Raw genomic sequence first — 23,402 nt, 5'->3', positions numbered from 1 at the left:
TTCAGTGTCTGGTGAGGGCCCACTTCCTGGTTCATAGATATCTGTCTTCTTCTGTATCTTCACACGGCCGAAGGGGTGAGGGAGCTCTCTGGGGTCTCTTTTGTAAGGGTACGAATCCCATCCATGAGGGCTCTGCTTAATTACCTAATGACCTAATGATCTCCCAAAGGCCTCACCTCCTAATACCATGACAACAGGGGTTAGAATTTCAACATATGAATTTTGGGGGTACACAATGTCCATAGCAGGTTGTTTAAGAGCAATTCACACATGGTTTTTCAGACATTATGTGTAGCAAAGCATTTAATAAACTTGTGACTACAAATAATCTTATTATTTCTTAGGTTCATGTCTGTTTACAGTATCTCAACAGTTTTTTGAAACAAATTTTAGAAAAAGAAGTCCCGTTCTCTAGGATTGGCTTGTCAAAGTGCAGCTAAACTTTACTAACGTGAAAGTCCTTGCATTATAAAAGCCCCACTTTCAAAGCCTTGCCACACCAGAAACAGTTCAATGACTGCATGAAAGATAAATACACCTACACCTAAAGGAAAAAAAGGAAGGACTACGTCGTTTTGTTATTTCCCTACCGAGGTATGTAACTAAGAAGTGGCTTATGAGTTAACTAAGAGCCACTTAGCAACAGAAGGGAGTAAAAGAACGAGTTAACGAAATACACATTCAGTTCCCATTCTATCTGCCATCTTATGATGCGGCTCTGTTCCTCCTCCTCCCACTTGTGAATTATTAGTGTGTTTTCAGGAAGCAAAAGTAAGCGGAGAGATGCTGCTAGGCGGAGCTGATATGTAGCAGGAGGACGGTGCAGCGTCTCCTTTTTTCCCCTCCTGAAGGGGTGGTTACTTAGGAGGCGCTCAGGGTGCACTGGAGGCCTGGGAAGCGCCGGGCACCCATAGGGTCGGCTCCGAGGCCGCAGAGCTGCTTCCCGCCGGGACGATTGAGCCCTGCGGACCCGAGGTCAACAGAAGGCGACAGCAGGGAAGCACAGCGGCCACAGAGATGTCACCGTGCTCAGTAACTCCCGCTCCCCCTTTTCTTTCTCTAACATCCCTTTCCTCTGGAGCAGGCCCCAAGCCGGCTCCTCCGCCCACCCTCGGTTGCCCAGAAAGCGGATATCACGAGGCCGCGAGTCGCCGGCGAGTGCACGCACATCCCGCTCCCGGCAGCAGCGGCGGCGGCGGTGCGCCTGCGCACAGGCCGAGTCACGCGCGGTGCGGCGCGGCGCGGGGGCGGATCGGCGCCCGGGGGGGCTGTAATTTGCCGCGCTGGTTGCCGCCCTCAGCTGTGCCGGGCGGTTCCGGGTTCTCCCTCTCCCGCGCCTCAGGCCACCATGGTGCTGGAGTCGGTGGTCGCGGACTTGCTGAACCGCTTCCTGGGGGACTATGTGGAGAACCTGAACAAGTCCCAGCTGAAGCTGGGGATCTGGGGCGGTAAGCGAGAGGGCGCGACCGCGGGCTGTCTGGGGTTGCCGGCGCTGGCCGAGGGGCCCACGCCGCGGGCTGCTCCTTTCCTGGCTCCAGCCTGGGCCGTGCTCCCTTCGCCGCCCGAGACTCCGCCTCCGGGGAGGGCGCTCGGCTGGGCCCCCTCCCTGGGCCGCAGGTGCGCGGCGTGGGGAGGCCTGCGTTGGCCTCCGCCGCCACGGGGTGTCCGCCCGGGCTGCCGGGATTCCCGGGTTTCGCGACCTTGAGGCCGAAGCCCCTGCCCCGTCCCACCTGCCCACCTTGGGCGGCCTCTCCCTGCCCTCAGCCTGGCCCCTTTGGCCCCGAAGCATAAAGAACCCCTCTCTGCTCCCCCACCGCGTGGAGCGAGGATGGCTGCGTGGCCTCACACGTTCAAAGTGGCACCAAGGAAGAAGAAAAAAGAAATTGTGTTTCGCAGTGATCTTTTTGGCAGTTGATAGCGAGCAGGACCTGGCTTCTCTTTAAGATTGCAGGGTTTGGGAAAGGATCGGCAGGCAGGGGACAATCATTACGAAAGGCTTGTCGGTAGGGATTCTTACTCATAATACTTTTGAGCTTCTGAGAAAGTGACAGCTTCCCTTAATATTGCTTATTCTCTCAACAGGAAGAGGACTTTCAGTTTTGTTTTGGAGCGATAGAGAGAAATTCAGGCCACGACCAGCATCATCATTAGGTGCTGCTTGGTTGCACGCCGAAGAATTTACACCAATGCTTCTACCCTAGGGGTTGTGTATAGAAGTAGACTGTAGTGTGCTTCTCCATTCTTCAAAAAGATTATTTGCACCATTTACATGTTAAGCTTTAGGGACATTGGGGATACTTTTGCACTCTGCAGAAGACTTTTGGGCATTTTGTCAGCTTTGGAGGGAAATCTAAAGAACTACTCAAGTGGATGGAACTGCTTTTAATTCAGTCAACAAGTAGTCCTAACCCCATCTGTCCTATACAGTAGCCACTATAGGAGCACTTGCAACGTAGTTAGTGCAAATTGAGGTGTGCTAGAAGTATAAAGTACTTAGTAGGAGAAAGAGTGTAATATCTCAACAATTTTTATGTTGATTACATGGTGAAATAATAATATTTGAATATATTAGGTTAAATAAAATATATCTTTAAAATTCATTCCCCCATTTCTTTTTACTTTTAAAAAATCTGACTCCTAAAATTTATAATTACATATATGGACCGTATATATATATATATATATATAGAGAGAGAGAGAGAGAGAGAGAGAGGGCAATTTTTTTGTGCTGCCCTAAATTACAGAGGAGCCTGCTTTTAGTAGTTTACTGATCTTTTTATTGGTTCTGCGTGGTTTGCCCAGCAATAACATATTTTGTTTACATGCCCTCCCCTCACACTTAGTGCAAGAGAAAGAGAAGTTAAGGAGACATTTAAGGAATTAAATGGCCAGTGCCTTCTGCAGGGATCAAGTGTTTCTTCAGACTACTGTCTAATAATACAAATTAATTCTTGTAGTTTGTAAACACTATTTGAAATCTGAAAAGGCTCTGGGCTAGCATTTAGGAAAAACCTGGGTTTGAGGTTGGTGTGTTCGACAATCCATTTACCTCACTGGTCCTTAATTTCTTCATCTTAATTTCACCTTTAATAGAAAAAAAATCATACCAGAAAATATAATATTCCTATGTAATCACTACTCAGAATTGCTTACCCAAGTTAAAACGTTTTGCCCTATTTATCTCAGATTTTTAAAAATTAAAAAAAGTTTATGGATACATTCGAAGATTCCTTCCCTCCCATATCTTATTTTCCTTTTTCTTTTTCTTTAAGACTTAGGGGTTGGACTAGGTAACACCTAAGGGTCCTTCCAGGGCCAATACTCTGTGATTCTAATTGTAAATATACTGTGAAATTGTGAAGTATACTGCCTGAGGATTTTGCATTTTTTCATGTTAGAAATTAAAATGCCATTATAATTTTACATCATTCTTGCCCTCTTTTTTGGTGAAGTGTAGGAAAGGAAACTTTCTTTTCTTGCAATTTATTATTATTTTTTTACAATAAGTTATTCTACCCATGGCCAACATCAACTTTATAACAGGCCAGAGCAAATAAACCCATTTCTTTTAGGAAATGCCTCCAGTGGAAGTCCAATCAGGTTTATCAGCCCATAGCTGTGCTTCTGGATATATAAAGGTCATTTCTTCTCGCTTTGAACTTCTGTGACTTGAATAAGGCCAGAGCAGCGTGAGCTCCTTCATTAAGTTGTACTGCCACTTGCTCTGCATTCATGGTGAGAAATGGTAGTCAGATCATGTTTCTTTCCTTTCTGTTCTTCACTTGGTACCAGTGAGCAGAGAGCCACAGTCATGAAATATGACAAGAAAAATAAAGTTTCAGCCTCATGCTGATTACTTGTGAATCCAAATCTATATATATATAGTCTTAACAGGTAGTCGAAGGGCAGCTTGAGAATGCAAGAAAAAACAGGCCTCTTTGCTTCTTTTTATCCATAAAACATAGCAGTATCTAAGTGTTTCTAAACCTGTTGAGGAATTTTTTTTTATTCCTTTCCTCCCAGCCAACACTTGGTGTAGTGAAAGCCACATTTCTTATTAGCTTGTCCTATAGTATGTAAAGTGAACAACAAAAAGTTCAATATTATAATGTACTTAGGCTTAGTTATCATTATTTAAAACAACACTTTAAAATTTTATTGAAAACAACTTTCCACATATTTGAATAGTATCATAAATTAAAACTTCACCTCTTTTCTACAAATAGAGCTGGAAGGTGGTACTTGGGTAACCATTCTGCTAGGAGGCTCTGCCATACTACTCACTCTTATGAAAGCCCTGAAATATACTTGAAAAGGAGAAAGTTCAGTGGTGACATAGCAGCTTTCCAACTTTCTTTGCCACAACAACTTCGTGTTTCAATACGGAAATGGAAGAGTGAGAGTCAGTTGTTTCTTCTCCTTCCCTTAGCTTCCCCTCCCAAGATAAAGTTACTGTGAACTCCTATTAGACTGAGTCTAGATGGGTTAATTTGGGTTAAATATTGAGTGAGCCAAAAGGTTTGTTCGTTTTTTTCTGTAAGATGGCTCTAGTAGCACTTAGTTCTTTAACTTCATTTGAAAACATTTTGTTAGATGGTATGTGACAGCTCTCACATCAGCATGCATTTAAAAAAAGTTTTCAAAATTGGTGAATTTTTGTGTAGCTGTTTTAATATTGAAGATGGAAGAAAAAAAGCAGCATTTTCGGCATATTATGCTTTATTATTTCAAGAAAGGTAAAAACGAAACTGAAATGCACAAAAAGTTGTGCAGTGTATGGAGAAGGTGCTGTGACTGATCGAACGTGTCAAAAGTGGTGTGCGAAGTTTCGTTCTGGAGATTTCTCCCTGGACGATGCTCCATAGTCTGGTAGACCAGTTGAAGCTGTGAACGTGTGAGGCCACGCGATCAAATCGAAACAATAATTGAGAACATCCAACGTTATACTGCACAGGAGATAGCCAACATACTCAAAATATCCAAATCAAGTGTTGAAAATCATTTACACCAGCTTGGTTATGTGAATCGCTTTGATATTTGGGTTCCACCTAAGTTAAATGAGAAAAACCTTCTTGACCATATTTCCGCCTGCGATTCTCTACTGAAACGTAATGAAAACGTTCCGTTTTTAAAACAAATTGTGACGGGCGATGAAAAGTGGATACTGTATAGTAATATGGAACTGAAGAGATCGTGGGGCAAGCAAAATGAACCACCACCAACCACACCAAAGGCCGGTCTTCGTCCAAAGAAGGTGATGTTGTGTAATGGTGGGATTGGAAGAAGTCCTCTATTATGAGCTCCTTCTGGAAAACCAAACAATTAATTTCAACAAGTACTGCTCCCAGTTAGACCAACTGAAAGCAGCACTCGACGAAAAGCGTCCAGAATTAGTTAACAGAAAATGCATAATCTTCCATCAGGATAACCGTTTACTACATTGACATAGTATTCTTAGGCCAGTCACTTAAGCTCTCCAAGCCTCAGTTTCTTTCTGTGTCCTGCCTCCTTCACCAGGAGGCTGTGAGGATCAAGTAATGTAATAGCTCTGAAAGTGTTTTCTAAAATAGAAAGGTTTATGTTCTTATTGTAGTCATTCCTATTTCAGTACAATATGCATTCTAATTAATTGAGTCAAGACTTATTGAGTACCTACTATGAGGAGAATCAATAAGGAGTTTATGATCAGGTTGGGGATTTAAATAGTTAAGTGTTAAGTGCCATAAGAAAGGTGTAGTGAAACTTCTGTGAAAGTTCAGATGGGTTATTTCTGACTGGAGGTATTTAACATCAGCACTATATTTCTTGTGTTTATTTTGTAGGTCATTTTGTGTTTTAAAAGCCATTCTTGGACTGAGGTGGGCTTGTTCCAAATTACGCCAGTACCATTTGATTCTTATTCATAAATATACTAACCTTGTTATTTTCTGTAATTTAGCAACCATTTTTCTATTGAACTTTTCTGAGATGGCTCCAACTCTGCTTGCCTTGGTTTTATTTGCTAATTTAATGGATTTAATTTCATTCCCCTCTTCTGGTTCATTTGTAAAGATTATTAGATAAATTTTGATCCAGGATTTACTTTTTTAAGATACTTCTTAAAATATCCTTCAAGATTAGCTTTGAAACTGTATATGTGACTCTAGTCATGTATGCTTATCCAAAATGTTTCTGTTTATTTATGAGTATCATACAGGGTTAAAAATTAGAAATTTTGTCTTCTGAAGCCAGACTACACTTACTGCTTGCTGTCATCCTTTAGGGTTGCCAGTCCATCATAGAAGGAAATCTTTTCACAGAACTTCTCTACTTGTCTCTCACCTTGGTTTCTTTAGAAATTCATGGGATTAGGGACACTTGATCGTGGGATTGGCTTTAGTGCCTTCCTTGCTGGCAGAGTTAAGTCTATCCATCTCCAATTATTAGTCATTCTCCCCTCGCCTTTTTTTTTTTTTTGGTTATTGTTAAAAGATTAGACATATTTACCCTTCGTCTAGGTTTTCAGGAACTTCCTATGGCCTCTTTGTGTTCTTAGCCCAGAGTGATCTGATTATAGTTATTAAAGTTATTTGCATGTGTATAGAATTATGTTATCTTGAATAGAAATGGAAAGCTAAATCTTAGCTTTTTCCTTAGTATTGAGTTAAATATAAGATGGTTGATATTTAGGAGGGAGTCTGCTTTCTGTATCTGCAGAAAAGCATGCATTTTAGTGGAAGAGTACTTCTTAGCACAGTGCCTTACTTAGATAAGGCACGCATCTACTGGTTGAATGAATGAATGCACTTTTACCCTGGTGTTAATCAGAAATACACTGCTGTTCCTCCCCTTTTCTTTGTGTTAGGACTAGTGGCTCCTCCTTCAGTGCAAATAATTCATAGACTGTATCATTCTTATTTCATTGTTATATTTACTGTTTGTTAGATAACATTCACATTTTTCAGAGAGGAAGTGTGCATTTGTTTGCTGGACTCTAAGTAGTATAAATAGATCTTTTTTATGTGTCTGTAGAGAAGGTAAATAGTAAATATAGAAAGAATTTATGTAATACATATTGAGGTCATATTGACATTAGAATTTACCTTGTTTTGTTCCCCATTTCATATTACAATTTGTGTAATAGTTTTTAACATGAAAGTAATACATGTTTATTGTAAAAACTAGAAAATACTGAAGAACATTAATAAAAAATCCTTAATTCTACCTCCTAGCAATAGTCGCCATTTCCGTTTTTTATCTGCCTTTCTAAATATACTTGTTTAGCTCTGTTAGCCATATTGGTAGTTTTCAGTATTTCACATGTTAAATACCATCTATTACTTCATTAAAGAACGAGAAAGTAGAAAGTGTGCTTTTTATGAGGGCACTTATTATGTTAGTGCCTTAATAATTATTAGAAAATGCTTCATATCTACTGCAGGTTACTTGTGAGCACTCCTGGTGACCCTTGACCCACTAGTTGAAAATTAATGGGTAGGACAATCAAAATTCATGAGCAAGTTTACAAGTCTCCATATGGTCTTAGATCATGTTAAATTGGTTTGGATTCCTTCAAATATGCACTAGCTTCTGTGCAGATCAATTCTTTTGGCCTGAGTAGAATTCCCAATTGTAATTTTTTGTAATTTGCCATCTGACAATTAAACCCAGGAATATTTTTCCACTTTATGTAATTTTTATACATATAATGCATTTTAAGGATTTTTTCGCAATTCTCAAACACATCAGTTTTCCATGACTACTGTATTATCCCTATATTTGGTCAGTGATGACATCTTGTCATGTCTGCCTCCAGAGTAACTTGTTGTTGGTGTTGTTGAATTGGTTTTTATTTTTACTTCTTTTTTAAAAAATTTATTTAATTAATTTTTTTATACAGCATGTTCTTATTAGTTATCTATTTTATACATACTAGTGTATATATGTCAATCCCAATCTCCCAGTTCCTCCCACCACCACCACCTTGGGGTCCGTACATTTGTTCTCTACATCTGTGTCTCTATTTCTGCCTTGTAAACCGGTTCATCTGTACCATTTTTCTAGATTCCACATATATGTGTTAATATACAATATTTGTTTTTCTCTTTCTGACTTACTTCACTCTGTATGACAGTCTCTAGATCCATCCACGTCTCAACAAATGACCCAGTTTCGTTCCTTTTTATGGCTGAGTAATATTCCATTGTATATAGGTACCACATCTTCTTTATCCATTCGTCTGTCGATGGGCATTTAGGTTGCTTCCATGTCCTGGCTATTGTAAATAGTGCTGCAATGAACATTGGGGTGCATGTATCCTTTCGAATTATGGTTTTCCCTGGTATATGCCCAGGAGGGGAATTGCTGGACCATATGGTAGCTCTGTTTTTAGTTTTTAAAGGAACCTCCATGCTGTTCTCCATAGTGGCTGTATCAATTTACATTCCCACCAGCGGGGTAAAAGGGTTCCCTTTTTTCCACAGCCTCTCCAGCATTTGTTGTTTGTAGACTTTTTGATGCTGGCCATTCTGACCGTGTGAGGTGATACCTCATTGTAGTTTTGATTTGCATTTCTCTAATAATTGGTGATGTTGAGCAGCTTTTCATGTGCCTCTTGGCCATCTGTATGTCTTCTTTGGAGAAATGTCTATTTAGGTCTTCTGCCCATTTTTTTTTTTTTTTTTTTTTTTTTTTTGTGGTATGCGGGCCTCTCACTGTTGTGGCCTCTCCCATTGCGAAGCACAGGCTCCGGATGCGCCCGCTCAGCGGCCATGGCTCACGGGCCCAGCCGCTCCGCGGCATGTGGGATCCTCCCAGACCAGGGCACGAACCCGTGTCCCCTGCATCGGCAGGCGGACTCTCAACCACTGCGCCACCAGGGAAGCCCTTCTGCCCATTTTTTGATTGGGTTGTTTGTTTTTTTAATATTGAGCTGCATGAGCAGTTTATATATTTTGGAGATTAATCCATTGTCAATTCATTTGCAGATATTTTTTCCCATTCTGAGGGTTGCTTTTTCTGTTGTTTATATAGTTTCCTTTGCTGTGCAAAAGCTTTTAAGTTTCATTAGGTCCCATTTGTTTATTTTTATTTCCATTACTCTAGGAGGTGGATCAAAAAAGATCTTGCTGTGATTTATGTCAAAGAGTGTTCTTCCTATGTTTTCCTCTAAGGGTTTTATAGTGTCTGGTCTTACATTTAGGTCTCAAATCCATTTTGAGTTTAGTTTTGTGTATGGTGTTAGGGAGTGTTCTAATTCCATTCTTTTACATGTAGCTGTCCAGTTTTCCCAGCACCACTTATTGAAGAGACAGTCTTTTCTCCATTGTATATCCTTGCCTCCTTTGTCATAGATTAGTTGAACATAGGTGTGTGGGATTATCTTCAGGCTTTTTATCCTGTTGCATTGATCTATAGTTCTGTTTTTGTGCCACTACCATATTGTCTTGATTACTGTAGCTTTGTAGTATAGTATGAAGTCAGGGAGTCTGAGTCCTCCGGCTCTGTTTTTTTCCCTCAAGATTGCTTTGGCTATTCGGGGTCTTTTGTGTCTCCATACAAATTTAAGATTTTTTGTTCTAGTTCTGTAGAAAATGCCATTTGTAATTTGATAGGGATTGCATTGAATCTGTATATTGCTTTGGGTGGTATAGTCATTTTCACAATATTGATTCTTCCAATCCAAGAACATGGTATATCTCTCCATCTGTTTGTGTCATCTTTGATTTCTTTCATCAGTGTCTTAGTTTTCTGAGTATAGGTCTTTTACCCCCTTAGGTAGGTTTATTCCTAGGTATTTTATTCCTTTTGTTGCAATGGTGAATAGGATTGTTTCCTTAATTTCTCTTTCTGATGTTTTGTTGTTAGTGTATAGGAATGCAAGAGATTTCTGTGCATTAATTTTGTATCCGGCAACTTTACCAAATTCATTGATTAGCTCTTGTAGTTTTCTGGTGGCATCTTTAGGATTATCCATGTATAGTATCATGTCATCTGCAAACAGTGATGGTTTTACTTCTTCTTTTCTGATTTGGATTCCTTTTGTTTCTTTTTCTTCTCTGATTGCCGTGGCTAGGACTTCCCAAACTATGTTGAATAATAGTGGCGAGAGTGGACATCCTTGTCTTTTTCCTGATCTTAGAGGAAATGCTTTCACTTTTTCACAATTGAGAATGATGTTTGCTGTGGGCTTGTCATATATGGCCTTTATTATGTTGAGATAGGTTCCCTCTGTGCCCACTTTCTAGAGAGTTTTTATCATAAATGGGTGTTGAATTTTGTCAGAAGCTTTTTCTGCATCTATTGAGATGATCATATGGTTTTTATTCTTCAGTTTGTGAATATGGTGTATCACATTGATTGATTTGCATATATTGGAGAATCCTTGCATCCCTGGGATAAATCCCACTTGATCATGGTCTATGATCCTTTTAATGTGTCGTTGGATTCTGTTTGCTAGTATTTTGTTGAGAATTTTTGCATCTATATTCATCAGTGATATTGGTCTGTAGTTTTCTTTTTTTGTAGTACCTTTGTCTGGTTTTGGTATCAGGGTGATGGTGACCTCGTAGAATGAGTTTGGGAGTGTTCCTTCCTCTGCAATTTTTTGGAAGAGTTTGGGAAGGATGGGTGTTACTCTTCTCTAAATGTTTGATAGAATTCACCTGTGAAGCCATCTGGTCCTGGACTTATGTTTGTTGGAAGATTTTTAATCACAGTTTCAATTTCATTACTTGTGATTGGGCTGTTCATATTTTCTGTTTCTTCCTGGTTCAGTGTTGGAAGATTATACCTTTCTAAGAATTTGTCCATTTCTTCCAGGTTGTCCATTTTATTGGCAAAGAGTTGCTTGTAGTAGTCTCCTATGACACTGTATTTCTGCGGTGTTTGTTGTAACTTCTCCTTTTTCATTTCTAATTTTATTGATTTGAGTCCTCTCCCTCTTTTTCTTGATGAGTCTGGCAAAAGGTTTATCAGTTTTGTTTATCTACTCAAAGAACCAGCTTTTCGTTTTATTGATCTTTGTTATTGTTTTCTTTGTTTCTATTTCATTTATTTCTACTCTGATCTTTATGATTTCTTTCCTTCTGCTAATTTTGGGTTTTTATTCTTCTTCTTTCTCTAGTTCCTTTAGGTGCAAGATTAGATTGTTTATTTGAGATTTTTCTTGTTTCTTGAGGTAGGATTGTATTGCCATAAACTTCCCTCTTAGAACTTCTTTTGCTGCATCCCATAGGTTTTGGATCGTCATGTTTTCATTGTCATTTGTCTCTAGGTGTTTTTTGATTTCCTCTTTGATTTCTTCAGTGATCTCATGGTTATTTAGTAATGTATTGTTTAGCCTCCATGTGTTTGTGTTTTTTACGTTTTTTCCCACTGTACTTGACTTTTAATCTCATAGCATTGTGGTTGGAAAAGATGTTTGATATGATTTCAGTTTTCTTAAATTTACTGAGGCTTGATTTGTGACCCAAGATTTGATTTATCCGGGAGAATGTTCCTTGTTCACTTGAGAAGAAAGTGTAATCTGCTGTTTTTGGATGAAATGTCCTATAAATATCAGTTAAGTCTATCTGGTCTGTTGTGTCATTTAAGGCTCGTGTGTCCTGATTACTTTTCTGTCTGGGTGATCTGTCCATTGGTGTAAGTGAGGTGTTAAAGTCCCCCACTATTACTGTATTACTGTCGACTTCCTCTTTTATAGCTGTTAGCAGTTGCCTTATGTATTGAAGTGCTCCTATGTTGGGTGCATATATATTTATAATTGTTATATCTTTTTCTTGGATTGATCCCTTGATCACTATGTAGTGTCCTTCCTTGTCTCTTGTAACATTCTTTATTTTAAAGTCTGTTTTATCTGATATGAGTATTGGTACTCCAGCTTTCTTTTGATTTCCACTGGCATGGAAAATCTTTTTCTGTCCCCTCACTTTCAGTCTGTATGTGTCTGTAGGTCTGAAGTGGGTCTCTTGTAGACAGCATATATATGGGTCTTGTTTTTGTATCCATTCAGGCAGCCTGTGTCTTTTGGTTGGAGCATTTAACCTATTCACATTTAAAGTAATTATCAATATGTATGTCCCTGTTGCCATTTTCTTAATTGTTTTGGGTTTGTTTTTGTAGGTCCTTTTCTTCTCTTGGGTTTCCCACTTAGAGAAGTTCCTTTAGCATTTGTTGTAGAGCTGGTTTGGTGGTGCTGAATTCTCTTAGCTTTTGCTTGTTTGTAAAGCTTTTGATTTCTCTGTCGAATCTGAATGAGATCCTTGCTGGGTAGAGTAATCTGGGTGGTAGGTTCTTCCCTTTCATCACTTTAAGCATATCATGCCACTCCCTTCTGGCTTGTAGAGTTTCTGCTGAGAAATCAGCTGTTAACCTTGTGGGAGTTCCCTTGTATGTTATTTGTCATTTTTCCCTTGTGGCTTTCAATAAGTTTTCTTTGTCTTTGATTTTTGTCAGTTTTATTACTATGTGTGTCAGCATGTTTCTCCTTGGGTTTATCCTGCCTGGGACTCTCTGCGCTTCCTGGACTTGGGTTGCTATTTCCTTTCCTGTGTTAGGGAAGTTTTCGACTATAATCTTTTTACATATGTTCTCTGGTCCTTTCTCTCTCTCTTCTCCATCTGGGACCCCTATAATGTGAATGTTGCTGGGTTTAATGTTGTCCCAGAGGTCTCTTAGGCCGTCATCATTTCTTTTCATTCTTTTTCTTTATTCTCTTCTGTACAGTGAATTCCACCATTCTGTCTTCTAGGTCACTTATCTGTTCTTCTGTGTCAGTTATTCTGCTGTTGATTCCTTCTAGTGTATTTTTCATTTCAGTTATTGTATTGTTTATCTCTGTTTGTTTGTTCTTTAATTCTTCTAGGTGTTTGTTCTTTAATTCTTCTTGGTCTTTGTTAAACATTTCTTGCATCTTCTCGATCTTTGCCTCCATTCTTTTTCTGAGATTCTGGATCGTCTTCGCTATCATTATTCTGAATTTTTTTCCTGGAAGGTTGCCTATCTCCACTTCATTTAGTTGTTTTTCTGGGGTTTTTTCTTGTTCCTTCATCTGGTACACAGTCCTCTGTCTTTTCATTTTGTCTGTCTTTCTGTGAATGTGGTTTTCGTTCCACAGGCTGAAGGATTGTAGTTCTTTTTGGTTGTTCTGTCTGCCCTGTGGTGGATGTGGCTATCTCCAAAATAACTTTTTAATCTATCTCTTCGACTCTGAAGTTACTGTCTACTTCAGGTTTTAATTTCTCTGCAGTATATTGTAGATGCTTTCTTCCTATTATTATGCTGTAGTATTTTCTTCCCATTTGTGAGGCGTCTTACCTCTTACTTTCCTTTTGAAGTTTTTAAGTTTATCTTAGGAAATTTACAATATACTTATGCAAAGGAAATGAACTTTATTATATGGCAATAACAACTGTGATTATTTTAGTATCTAGTCTTGTAGTTGTTATCTGTGCATAGGAAGCATAGTATTTTTTAAATAATAAATGTGTCATGAGTGATTAAGAAAATGCATAACTGCATAATTTATACTTGTATTTAGTGTTGAAACTTTAGTTTTAGTAATCTTTAGAGAATTTAAGTGAAATGAAAACTTTTTTCTTTTGCTTAAGTTTTTACATAAGCAAGAATACTTACATATTGTGTATCAACATATAAGTGCAGTGTTTAAAATTTGAGTCATGTAATTGTGTCATTGTTGCTTTAGTTTTTTATAACTTAATATCTGAATAGACTTTTAAAAAGTTGGACTAATGAAAGAATATTAGAATCATAAACAGTAATTACTGGGAAAGTAGGATGTTTGAAATTTTAAAAGATTAACAGTGTGGTCTTGTAGAAAAATTTCACTGACACCATGATTAAGGAAAGAATCCTGGGTTATAGGATAATTGATCTGTTATAATAGTCAGCTCTTTACTTCCTTCTTTTGAGATTTTGGCTTAATCGTTAAAAATGATGGATACTTTCTTTGGTTCTAAAGTTCTTTAGTCTGAAGTCTTCAACTTCTTTCTTTCTTTTTTTTTAAACATCTTTATTAGAGTATAATTGCTTTACAATTGTGTGTTTCAACTTCTTTCTCATTAAATGTTAGCCTGATTAACTATTTTGTAATTTGTTTTGCATTGGGCTAGCCTAAAATATTTACAATAAGTAGCAGCTCTTTTGTGCCAGTAGCTCCTTAAGTTCTTGAAGTTTGCTTTGCTGACTTCTTAGCATTTAGCATAGTATCGTAGTGTTTGGTTTTGCATTAAGACAGGGTAACTATTTGGTGTATTAACTTCATATTTTTGTCTTTTATTTTTTAAAGGTAATGTGGCTTTAGATAATCTACAAATAAAAGAAAATGCTCTGGTAAGTTTTTTTTTTTTTTTTTTTTTTTTTTTTTTTTTTTAAACTATGTTGACTACTCAGTTAATTCAGTAAGCTCTTAGAAACCCTGGTTACTAGGTATCTGGTACCAGGTGCCAGATGAAGTGATTGAGTCGCTCAGAGAAGGATTACTTTTTTAACTGTTTGCTCTAGGAAAATCTGAGATTGAAGATTTAGGAAAAAAGTATTTTTACTAATGATAGAAATAGTATCTCTTGGAAAATAATGTTTTTCCCTTTTATATATTTGACTGTATAGCTTTGTAGTAGGCATTTGTCTTAATGAAATAGTTTTCTTCAGAATTATCTTTAAATATTTTTCAGGTAAATAAGGACTTTATTTTAACAATGTATCTAATAAATAATTGTATTTTTTAGAAATATATTGGCAGTCCAGCCTTATAATACTATGGTAATGTTAAGAGGTAAAACAGATTTTTTTGGAATCTAGCTCTAGACAGTAATTTGGGTCATTTGCTATTGAGCTAAAAGCAAAACTCTCCCCATCTTCCAAGACTCCTACCCCCCTTTGTTTTTAGCCTCTTGGACTTAATTTGAGTTTATGAAATGTCTTAAGAATGAGTTTATTCTTTAATCAATAGGTCAGATTTATAATTAACCTACATTATGTTTTATAGTCCTAGCTTTGACCTCTGGTTGAATTTCTACATGATGAACTGTGTAATTAAGGAGAGCCTTATACACAAAGTTCTCCCATGACTGGTCTCATGGAAGCCAATTTTGGATGTTGAAGATCTAGGAGTAGAACTCAAGAAGTAACAGTTTATTTTGTTACTGGCATAGTGGAAAGGTCATGGACCTTGTACCCTGGCCGACCTAGGTTTGAGTGATAGCTCTGGCTTTGACCAGCTGTGTGACTTCTGGGAAGTTTCTCAATTTCTTTGAGCATCAGTTTAATCATCTTTAGAATGAAGTTAATAATACAAAACAGTATAATATTTGTGTACCTTTATGGCTTGAATAAAATAAAAAGTAGAGCCTGGCAAGTAGTGGACTCTCAAAATATTTAAATTTTCTTTCCCTCCCTTTATATAGGATGCTATAATTTAAAAAATTTTATCCAAAATTTTAGAACTTAAGGTTCCATTGCTAGAGATTGGAATAAAGTCTATTTTTACTCTACTTACGAAAATATTTTAGAATATAATAAGTCTAGATAGAATTGTGGTTGCAGGGTATCTAATATACTTAGATGACAGATTGCATTCTGTTAGCCTAATTTGAATTTTGGTTACGATTAAATCTAATAAATTATTTTGTAATTTATATTCTCCATTAATTCAAACTAGCCTCCTTTCCCCAGTTAATCCAGCTTGGTGAGGTTTTACTTTGATATGGGTTCTTTACATTTATTTTGTGTGAAAAATTATTTCAGGAGGATTAAAATGAGTGTGAGACCACACTTATAGAAGTGTATAGTTTTCCATTGGTATCCTGTATGATATGAAGACCCTTGAATTTATTTGTCCCCTTCCCCTGCCCAACCCCTGGAGGGTAGAGCTGCTCTCTCATTACCAGTGAGGATTTTTTGTTTGGGTCTAAAAAAAGGTTTATTGTCAAAATCTGTTAGTGTTTTGTTCAGTTTCTGTTCACTTAGAATAGTTGAGTAATCAGATGAGTGGGTAAATTGATTATTTTAGTTAATTATTATTATTTTTTTTTTTAGTTAAATTTTAATTGATTGGTTAATTCTTACCTAAAGTACATATTTAAGTTGCCAGATTTCCATAGTATTAGCATGTAAGGTACACCTAACAGAAAGGCTATTCTGACTGGTTGAATTTTTAATTATTTTAAAGACTCAAGCGAACATTGTGAATATCAGTTATTGTTTAGTACTCTGTGAATAAAAAAGTTATTTGAACTTTCTAGTGATTTGGAATCTAGATAAGTGAAAGTTCATCGTTATTGATTGGTACCTGTTAGTAACTTATCTAAAGTAAATGCTAATATGGTAGATAATATGTTGGGAATCTGCCTTTTAAGATTTGTTTATTCATTTACTGAATATTTTACTTGAAGAAGATTGTTGTTCAGTTATTGTCTTCAACTTATTTAAGTGAAAAGAATCTTCCTTTTCCTTCCTTTTAGTATTTCACATAAGCAGTGTCCATCTGTTATTTTAAAAATTCATAGAATTTCCATCTTGCTTGGTTTGGTTTATTAAAACAACTAACCAGTTTACCCAATTACTTTCTTTAACTACAAACTCTTTTTCTGTTGTTCTTATTTATAATTTTGCTTCTCTTATGAATTCTTTCTTTAAAGTCAAGTGTAAGTTAATAAAAACTTTTTTTTCAGCTGAGAAACATATCCTTTATGAGTTACTCAAATATAGAAAATTTATTTTGTTTTTCCTTAGAGATGATTGTGTATTTAAATTATGATAGAAAGGTGATTTGGGTGGGGGCTTAATAATTTAAGATGTTCTTTAATCTTTTTTCTTTCTTCTGAAGAGTGAATTGGATGTTCCTTTTAAAGTCAGGGCTGGCCAAATTGGTAAGTACTTCACTCTTCATTTGAATTTTTCTTTGTCCTTTCAGTTTTTTATTGTTCCTGTTATTTAATCTCAAACATCATTTTTATTTTTTATTTATTTATTTATTTATTTATTTATTTATTTATTTATTTTGCGGTACGCGGGCCTCTCACCGCTGTGGCCTCTCCCATCCCAGAGCACAGGCTCTGGACGCACAGGCTCAGCGGCCATGGCTCACGGGCCCAGCCGCTCCGCGGCATGTGGGATCCTCCCGGACCGGGGCACGAACCCGTGTCCCCTGCATCGGCAGGTGGACTCTCAACCACTGCGCCACCAGGGAAGCCCTCAAACATCATTTTTAGCTTGAAAAAAATGTGAGAGGTTTTTGGTTTATGTTGATTAGAGCTTTCTGAGTTCTGAGCCTAATGTATACTATACCTAGTACATACATCAAAGTTTTTGACAGAAGTTTAGAAAATTACCCTCTAAAGTGGAAGGACATTTGAACTGCAATGATGTTTTTCAGACTTGGTTCCACCACACAAAAATATCTTCATTTTCAAAATCGAAATGCAAATTTTGTGTGATTTTTCTTCATATGTCAAAGTAGTATAATTTGCAAACTCTAGTAAAGAGAATTTAAGTGTAGCTTATTTCCCTCATGTTTTGTTCAGCCATTTCACTTGATACATTGTGCAGCAGTGTGGCATAGAGCATATGTTTTGTTAAGCAGAAAGTCTTCCTTTGCAGCTAAACTCTTACACTAAGATCATCCATAACTAAGCATACATGTTTGTTGGAGAAATTTTTTAATAGGAAGTTTAATATATCAAGTCCTTTCACCTAGTCCATACTACTTGGTTTTTACTTTTTAAAAAAATATAAATTGCAACCCTAGATGACTTACCCTTACTTTAAAATTTTCACTTATGCCACCATCCTTCCTTCCATCCCCATCACCCTGTTACTTCACCACATCACTTTCCTTCTTCATTCATTATTTTGTATTCAAGGGAGGCTTTGTCTTTTACTCTTCTAGTATCTCTTTGTAATTACTTGAATACTTCTGTGAATCCACATTATTTCATATATATGTGTTCATTTTATAAAAGTTTAAATATTTTAATATAAATTTTCCTATTTTTTTTCCTTGAAAAAATTTCCCTTAGATCGAAAGTATCCCTAGGGCTCGCATTAGATTTTTTGTTCGTCTGTTACACAGAGCCTTGTGCTTTGTGAGGCGGTGATGTTTAGCAATGTTTTAGAAGTATTGTTGTAGCCCTACATGCTTAATCAAAATCCTTGAGTGAAGTTATAGCCATTCATTCATTCTTTTCCCTTTGAGATACATAGCTGTGGGAGAAGCAAGGCTAAATATGATATCCTTGTCCTCAAAGAAGTTATAGAGATCTAAAATTAGTACAAAATATTGCAATGTCATTTCCAGGGTATTGGATAAGTTATATTTGACTAAAGAACTTATACATTATTCATTATATTATTACAACTAGATTTATATTTTGAAGAGGTTTTCTAATGGTTCAGAATTTATTCTCTTTACTTTTGAAGTATTATAAGAATTTAATGGCTTCCTTCAAGGTTACTCACTGAGTTATGAGAGACCCTTTACATGTAAGGATGCCAAGCATATTTTCTTTCTACTTATCCCTGTTTTTGGGTTTACGGGGCATTTATATTAGTTATTAAATTACTGTTAGGTTAAAATATTACACCTAATCTGTAGAGTTAGTGTGGCTAAGTGGGCTCAAGGATGTTTTGGTTTTCTAAGAGCTAGACATATTTGTGGATACTCCTTTTACTTAAAAATTTAAAAAATTTTGTGATCTATAAAAGGAAGGCAGTAACATAACTAACTTAATTTCAGTGGAATACAGAATAATTAAGGATGGGAGGATAATGAGTTAGGGTAAAAGGAGAGAAGAAAAGGTTTAGAGAACAGGTAATCTCTTTTTGGTATGTTAAAGGGGCATTTCCCACTTTTTCAGTCTCATGCTCACCAAGAAGGCAATCAAATCAGTTTTTTAGGAGTTGGTGAGATAACTACAAATAAAACACTATCCATTATAAATATAGGTGGTACTCACTATAAAATCAGCAGACTTAGAAATGACTACCTCTAGGCATTACCTCTAGGTCCTCTGAAGTGGGAACCATTTAAGAAACTCATCAATTTTATAAGCTGGAGAAAAATAAAAATTTAGATGGAGAAATAATTCGAGATTTTAACCTTGGTAAGAGATTCCCAGCTAAAACTGGCTTGCGTCCATAGCCATTCAGGTGAATCAAGATATCCTCCCTTTGCATTGCATTATTTTATTTCCTCTTCAGCTTCTTATCCTGTTTAACAATTTTTTGAGCTTTCAGCATCTTTATTTAAAAGTGCCAATGATTCTGGTGGTATAAGTAGCTTGGTCATTCACATATTAGCATGAGTTAGTTGAATCAGATTCTTTGTCTTAAGAGTCTGATCGGCAGCACTGAGAGAACTATAGCTCTCAGTATAATGACTGTAGGGTCATTTTTTAAAATTGTGATGAGAGAAGGTATTTAATTTTGGAACATGGAAAACTGTGGGGTAGAAAAGTTTTGGATAGAATTGTTCTAATACAGTTGAGGGCAGATTGTGACATTGGAGACCTGGAAAGAGGGCATACTGAAGATTGGGAAGAGAGTAAACAAATAAATGTGGAAAGATAGCAAAGACAGATTTTGCCCATTTCAAAATTTAGCTGAGAATATGCCCTTTTGTCTTCTCTCCTGCTTTGTGTAGCTTTATTCCGTAAAACTCCAAACTTGGCTTAGTGACAGTTAGGGCCATAGTTCATCTATTATTATGGGTGAGAAAGTTTCCGTAGGTAAATTTCTGAAGGACCTGATATTAATACCATTGTTTCTAAGAGAGAAGATGTGTTCTGCCTTCCATGAGATTTATAAGTAGATATTTGGAATATAACTGGTCTGAACTCCTGTAACTCATAATACTAGTAACCATAAAACAGTTTACCTTGCCTTTAGGGTTGGCCTCTTCCAGTTGTAGCAATTTGGCATACTGTCAAAGTTCTACTCCTTTGGTACTCTTCTCTGTGTTGCCGCTTCAATTCCTGAGATCTTGAACACATTTTTTCTTTTTATACTAATGCTGTAGAGATGAAGTTGTAGGTGTGGCTAGAACAGCATGTACAATATTCAGACCATCAGTTCTGGTTCCATTGATGTATTGGGTAGACTTAAGCATATAATTTAACCTGTCTGGGACTGAGTTTCCTTTTTTTTCAAAACTGAAGTAATAGTTGCCTCATTTTTCTTACAGTTTGGGAATATTAAATGAATTAATAGTTATCAAAAAGTTTGAAAAATACAAAGCAGAATGTGAATAGTCACCTTAATGGTAATATAATATGGAAAAGATGTTTTAAACTGTGTTGGGTTTTTTTTTCTTTTTTTTTCTGAGTGATGTACATACTATATGTGTGAAGGGTTTTGTGTACTTTTTCTCTTAATGAAAAGTGAGAAATGTATATCTTCTTGAGCATCCAAATAAGAAGGTTGAAATTATGTTCCTTTAGATAAATTAACTTTGAAGATTCCTTGGAAGAACCTTTATGGAGAAGCTGTTGTTGCGACCCTAGAGGGATTATACCTGCTTGTTGTCCCTGGGGCAAGTATGTTATTTTAGGTTTATAAGCATTATAGTAAACATCATAGTAAAATTATATAGCATCATAGTAAAACTAAATTGTTACCTACGTTAAGTATTTTAATATGTTTAGTAAAAAAGAAGATAATAGAAATAAACTAATCATATTCATATATGTACACATATACAATACATACATTTTTACAGATACACATATATTGCCACATTTTATATAAAATATTCTTATGCTATTGTTGGAAAGAATAATTTCAACCATTTGTGAAATTTATTCTATTCTCAATGAATAATTATTCTACAACTAAGGCTTCCTATTAAGTTGAGATACATTAGACTTTTACTTTTGGGAATGAAAGTAAATAAGTTTTAAAAATGTGTTAATCTACAGACTGGAAAATTTTTCCCCCATTTTGTTGCTTCTGATTTTGAGTGAATGTTCTTTCAAAAATGTGTGTAAAGTAGATAATTTTTTTCATTATAAACTATAGTATTTTAATTTTTAAAGTACTGATTTTTTTTTTCTTTTTTCGGTATGCGGGCTTCTCACTGTTGTGGCCTCTTCCGTTGCGGAGCACAGGCTCCGGACGCGCAGGCTCAGCGGCTATGGCTCACGGGCCTAGCCGCTCCGCGGCATGTGGGATCTTCCCTGACCGGGGCACGAACCCATGTCCCCTGCATCCGCAGGCGGACTCTCAACCACTGCACCACCAGGGAAGCCCAGTACTGATGTTTTTTAAAGTGGTATCTTTCATTATTAATGTTTTTTCAGTTTGAGTACAATATTATGTTAAGAAAAGTTTGGGTATTTTAGGGAAAAATTACTTATATTTTCTCAACCATAAAAGAAACAATTTTTATTTTTACCTTTTGTTTTCCAGTCTTTACTGTATACATACTTGATTTGATGTAGCATTTATCACACTATATATGCAACATGGATCTGGATTTTTTGGTTAATATATATATTTTTGATATGTTTCACAGTTTTCATGGTGGTAGTGACAGTTTTGAAAGGCTATATGATATTCCATTATGGTCTGCCAACTGTTTTTTGCTATTACAGCGAACATTATAAACTCCTCCTTCTTATAGATAATCTTACTCATTTTGTGTTACTTCCTTAGGATACATAATCAGAAATGAGATTACTAGATTAAAAGGATATATATGTTTTATGATTGTTGATACATGTTCTTGAATTACTTTCTGAAAGTCTTTTCATCAATCTTACATTAATACCAGCGGGTATTGAATATTACATGTTTTTTGTAGTTACTCAAAATTTTACCACTCACATATAATAACTGGAAATTTTTTGGTATACTTTCTGCCTTCTGTTTGTTCCTCCCTTTCACCTTTCTACTCACCCTTTTCCCCAAATATCCTTTTTCCTATCTTCTTTCTCCCTTTAATTCCTTTCCTTCTGTCCTTTTGTAAATAAATAGGAATCATTTATGTTTAAGCTTTTTGTAAAACCAATCTAAAGAATATAAATGTTTTTTGACTTACAAAAAATTACTTATTACACACACAATACAATATTATAATGAGGCTGAACTTTTCTTATTTATTTATTAATTGCCTTTCTTGATGTGTGAATTAACTATACATTTTTAGGTATTAAATATGATGCTGAAAAGGAAGAAAAATCCTTGCAAGATATTAAACAGAAAGAGTTATCCCGAATTGAAGAAGCCCTTCAAAAAGCAGCAGAGAAAGGTACAATAAGTTTATGCTTTAGATAAATGTACATATACCTATATTTTAGATATATTTAATGCTCTGTAAAGAGGGTTCTTTCATAGGCCTTCATAAGTTGTAGTTCCAAAGAAAGAATCTTCTTTTAAAATCATATCTCACAATATTGATTGTAAAGATTTTAATGACTCACACTTGGGAATCACTGCCTTTGTGATTATTTTATCTCACTGCCAGTTAAATTTTCTTACTTTTCTTACCAGTCATTTCTACTGTGCTACTTAATGGAGACTTCCCAAATTCTTTGAGTTCTTGCAAGCCTGTTTGGTTTTCCCAAAGGTTAATGGTTTCTTTGTCTGCATTTTCACACGCGTTGTTGAAAGATAATAAGGTTTGGTATATTAATATAGTGAAATAGTGTTTAGAGGGAATGGTGCTGTAATTCTTTTCCTAGCTATCTCTTTATATTATACATGATAGTTTTAAAAACTTGATTTTTCAGATTTCAGCATTTTAACATCTTGTCTCAAGTTTTAATGTTTTGTTTGTATCTAAAAATAAATCTGGTGACTATTTTAATTTGGTTTATGGAGCAACAATAAGGATAGGATGAAAAAGAGTAGTCTACAGGATGGTGAGTTGAAGGACTTTTCCATGCCTTTCCAAGTTTGGTTTTCGCTTTCAAGTCAAATCATACCCCAATTGCAGATTGGGGTGTGAGAGTTATAACATTTTACATCATTTTTGTGTCATTCGGTAGCATGTTTATATATTTCTGTGATGAAAGAAGATGGTACTAGAAATGCTAAGGCATTTCTCTTTGGTCTCTCTTAAAAGATATGGCAAATGTTGAGTTAGAAATGACAAAAATTATATTTAGATATTATAATAAGGTACCTTTCCTAGCTTAAGCTGCTGATATTTATTTAAATCAATAAGAAATCTCTCTTAAAAATAGCTTGCTGATTAAAATTCTTTATCAATGATTCTAATTCTTTTTGCCACAAGTGTTTTTCTCTTACTCAGAATTACTGATTCTTTTACAAAAAAGTACTAAAATACTTAAAATACAGAGGCTATCTTAATGGTAGAATTTTTTAAAAGCCTAAACATGTTTTTTCCTTTTGCTTTTCGTATTTAACCATATCTTATGTTTCTGCTGAAACTTAAGGATCTATAT

The 23,402-nt window shown here is 36.1% G+C and overlaps 1 protein-coding gene across 4 annotated transcripts in view; it reads left to right on the top strand.

Moving 5' to 3' along the window:
- Nucleotides 1-1,333: 1,333 nt before the first annotated feature.
- The window catches only part of VPS13C (vacuolar protein sorting 13 homolog C), a gene marked incomplete at both ends in the record, with an annotated part of 185,655 nt that continues 163,586 nt past the window's right edge, over nucleotides 1,334-23,402 (top strand). For 3 of the 4 annotated variants that reach the window (XM_079700000.1, XM_079700002.1, XM_079700001.1), the window contains 5 exons: nucleotides 1,349-1,448; nucleotides 14,288-14,331; nucleotides 16,826-16,868; nucleotides 20,436-20,531; nucleotides 22,142-22,243. In XM_079700000.1, coding sequence (XP_079556126.1) covers nucleotides 1,349-1,448; nucleotides 14,288-14,331; nucleotides 16,826-16,868; nucleotides 20,436-20,531; nucleotides 22,142-22,243 — 385 coding nt within the window. Of the gene's footprint in view, nucleotides 1,449-14,287; nucleotides 14,332-16,825; nucleotides 16,869-20,435; nucleotides 20,532-22,141; nucleotides 22,244-23,402 lie in introns of all 4 variants that reach the window. The other variant, XM_079700003.1, reaches the window with a different exon arrangement.

The sequence above is a fragment of the Hyperoodon ampullatus genome, assembly GCF_949752795.1.
Source record: "Hyperoodon ampullatus genome assembly, chromosome: 3".
NCBI classification, from domain to species: domain Eukaryota; kingdom Metazoa; phylum Chordata; class Mammalia; order Artiodactyla; family Ziphiidae; genus Hyperoodon; species Hyperoodon ampullatus.
Note: the sequence above shows the minus strand (reverse complement) of the source record. Positions and strands in the feature narration are given on the sequence as shown.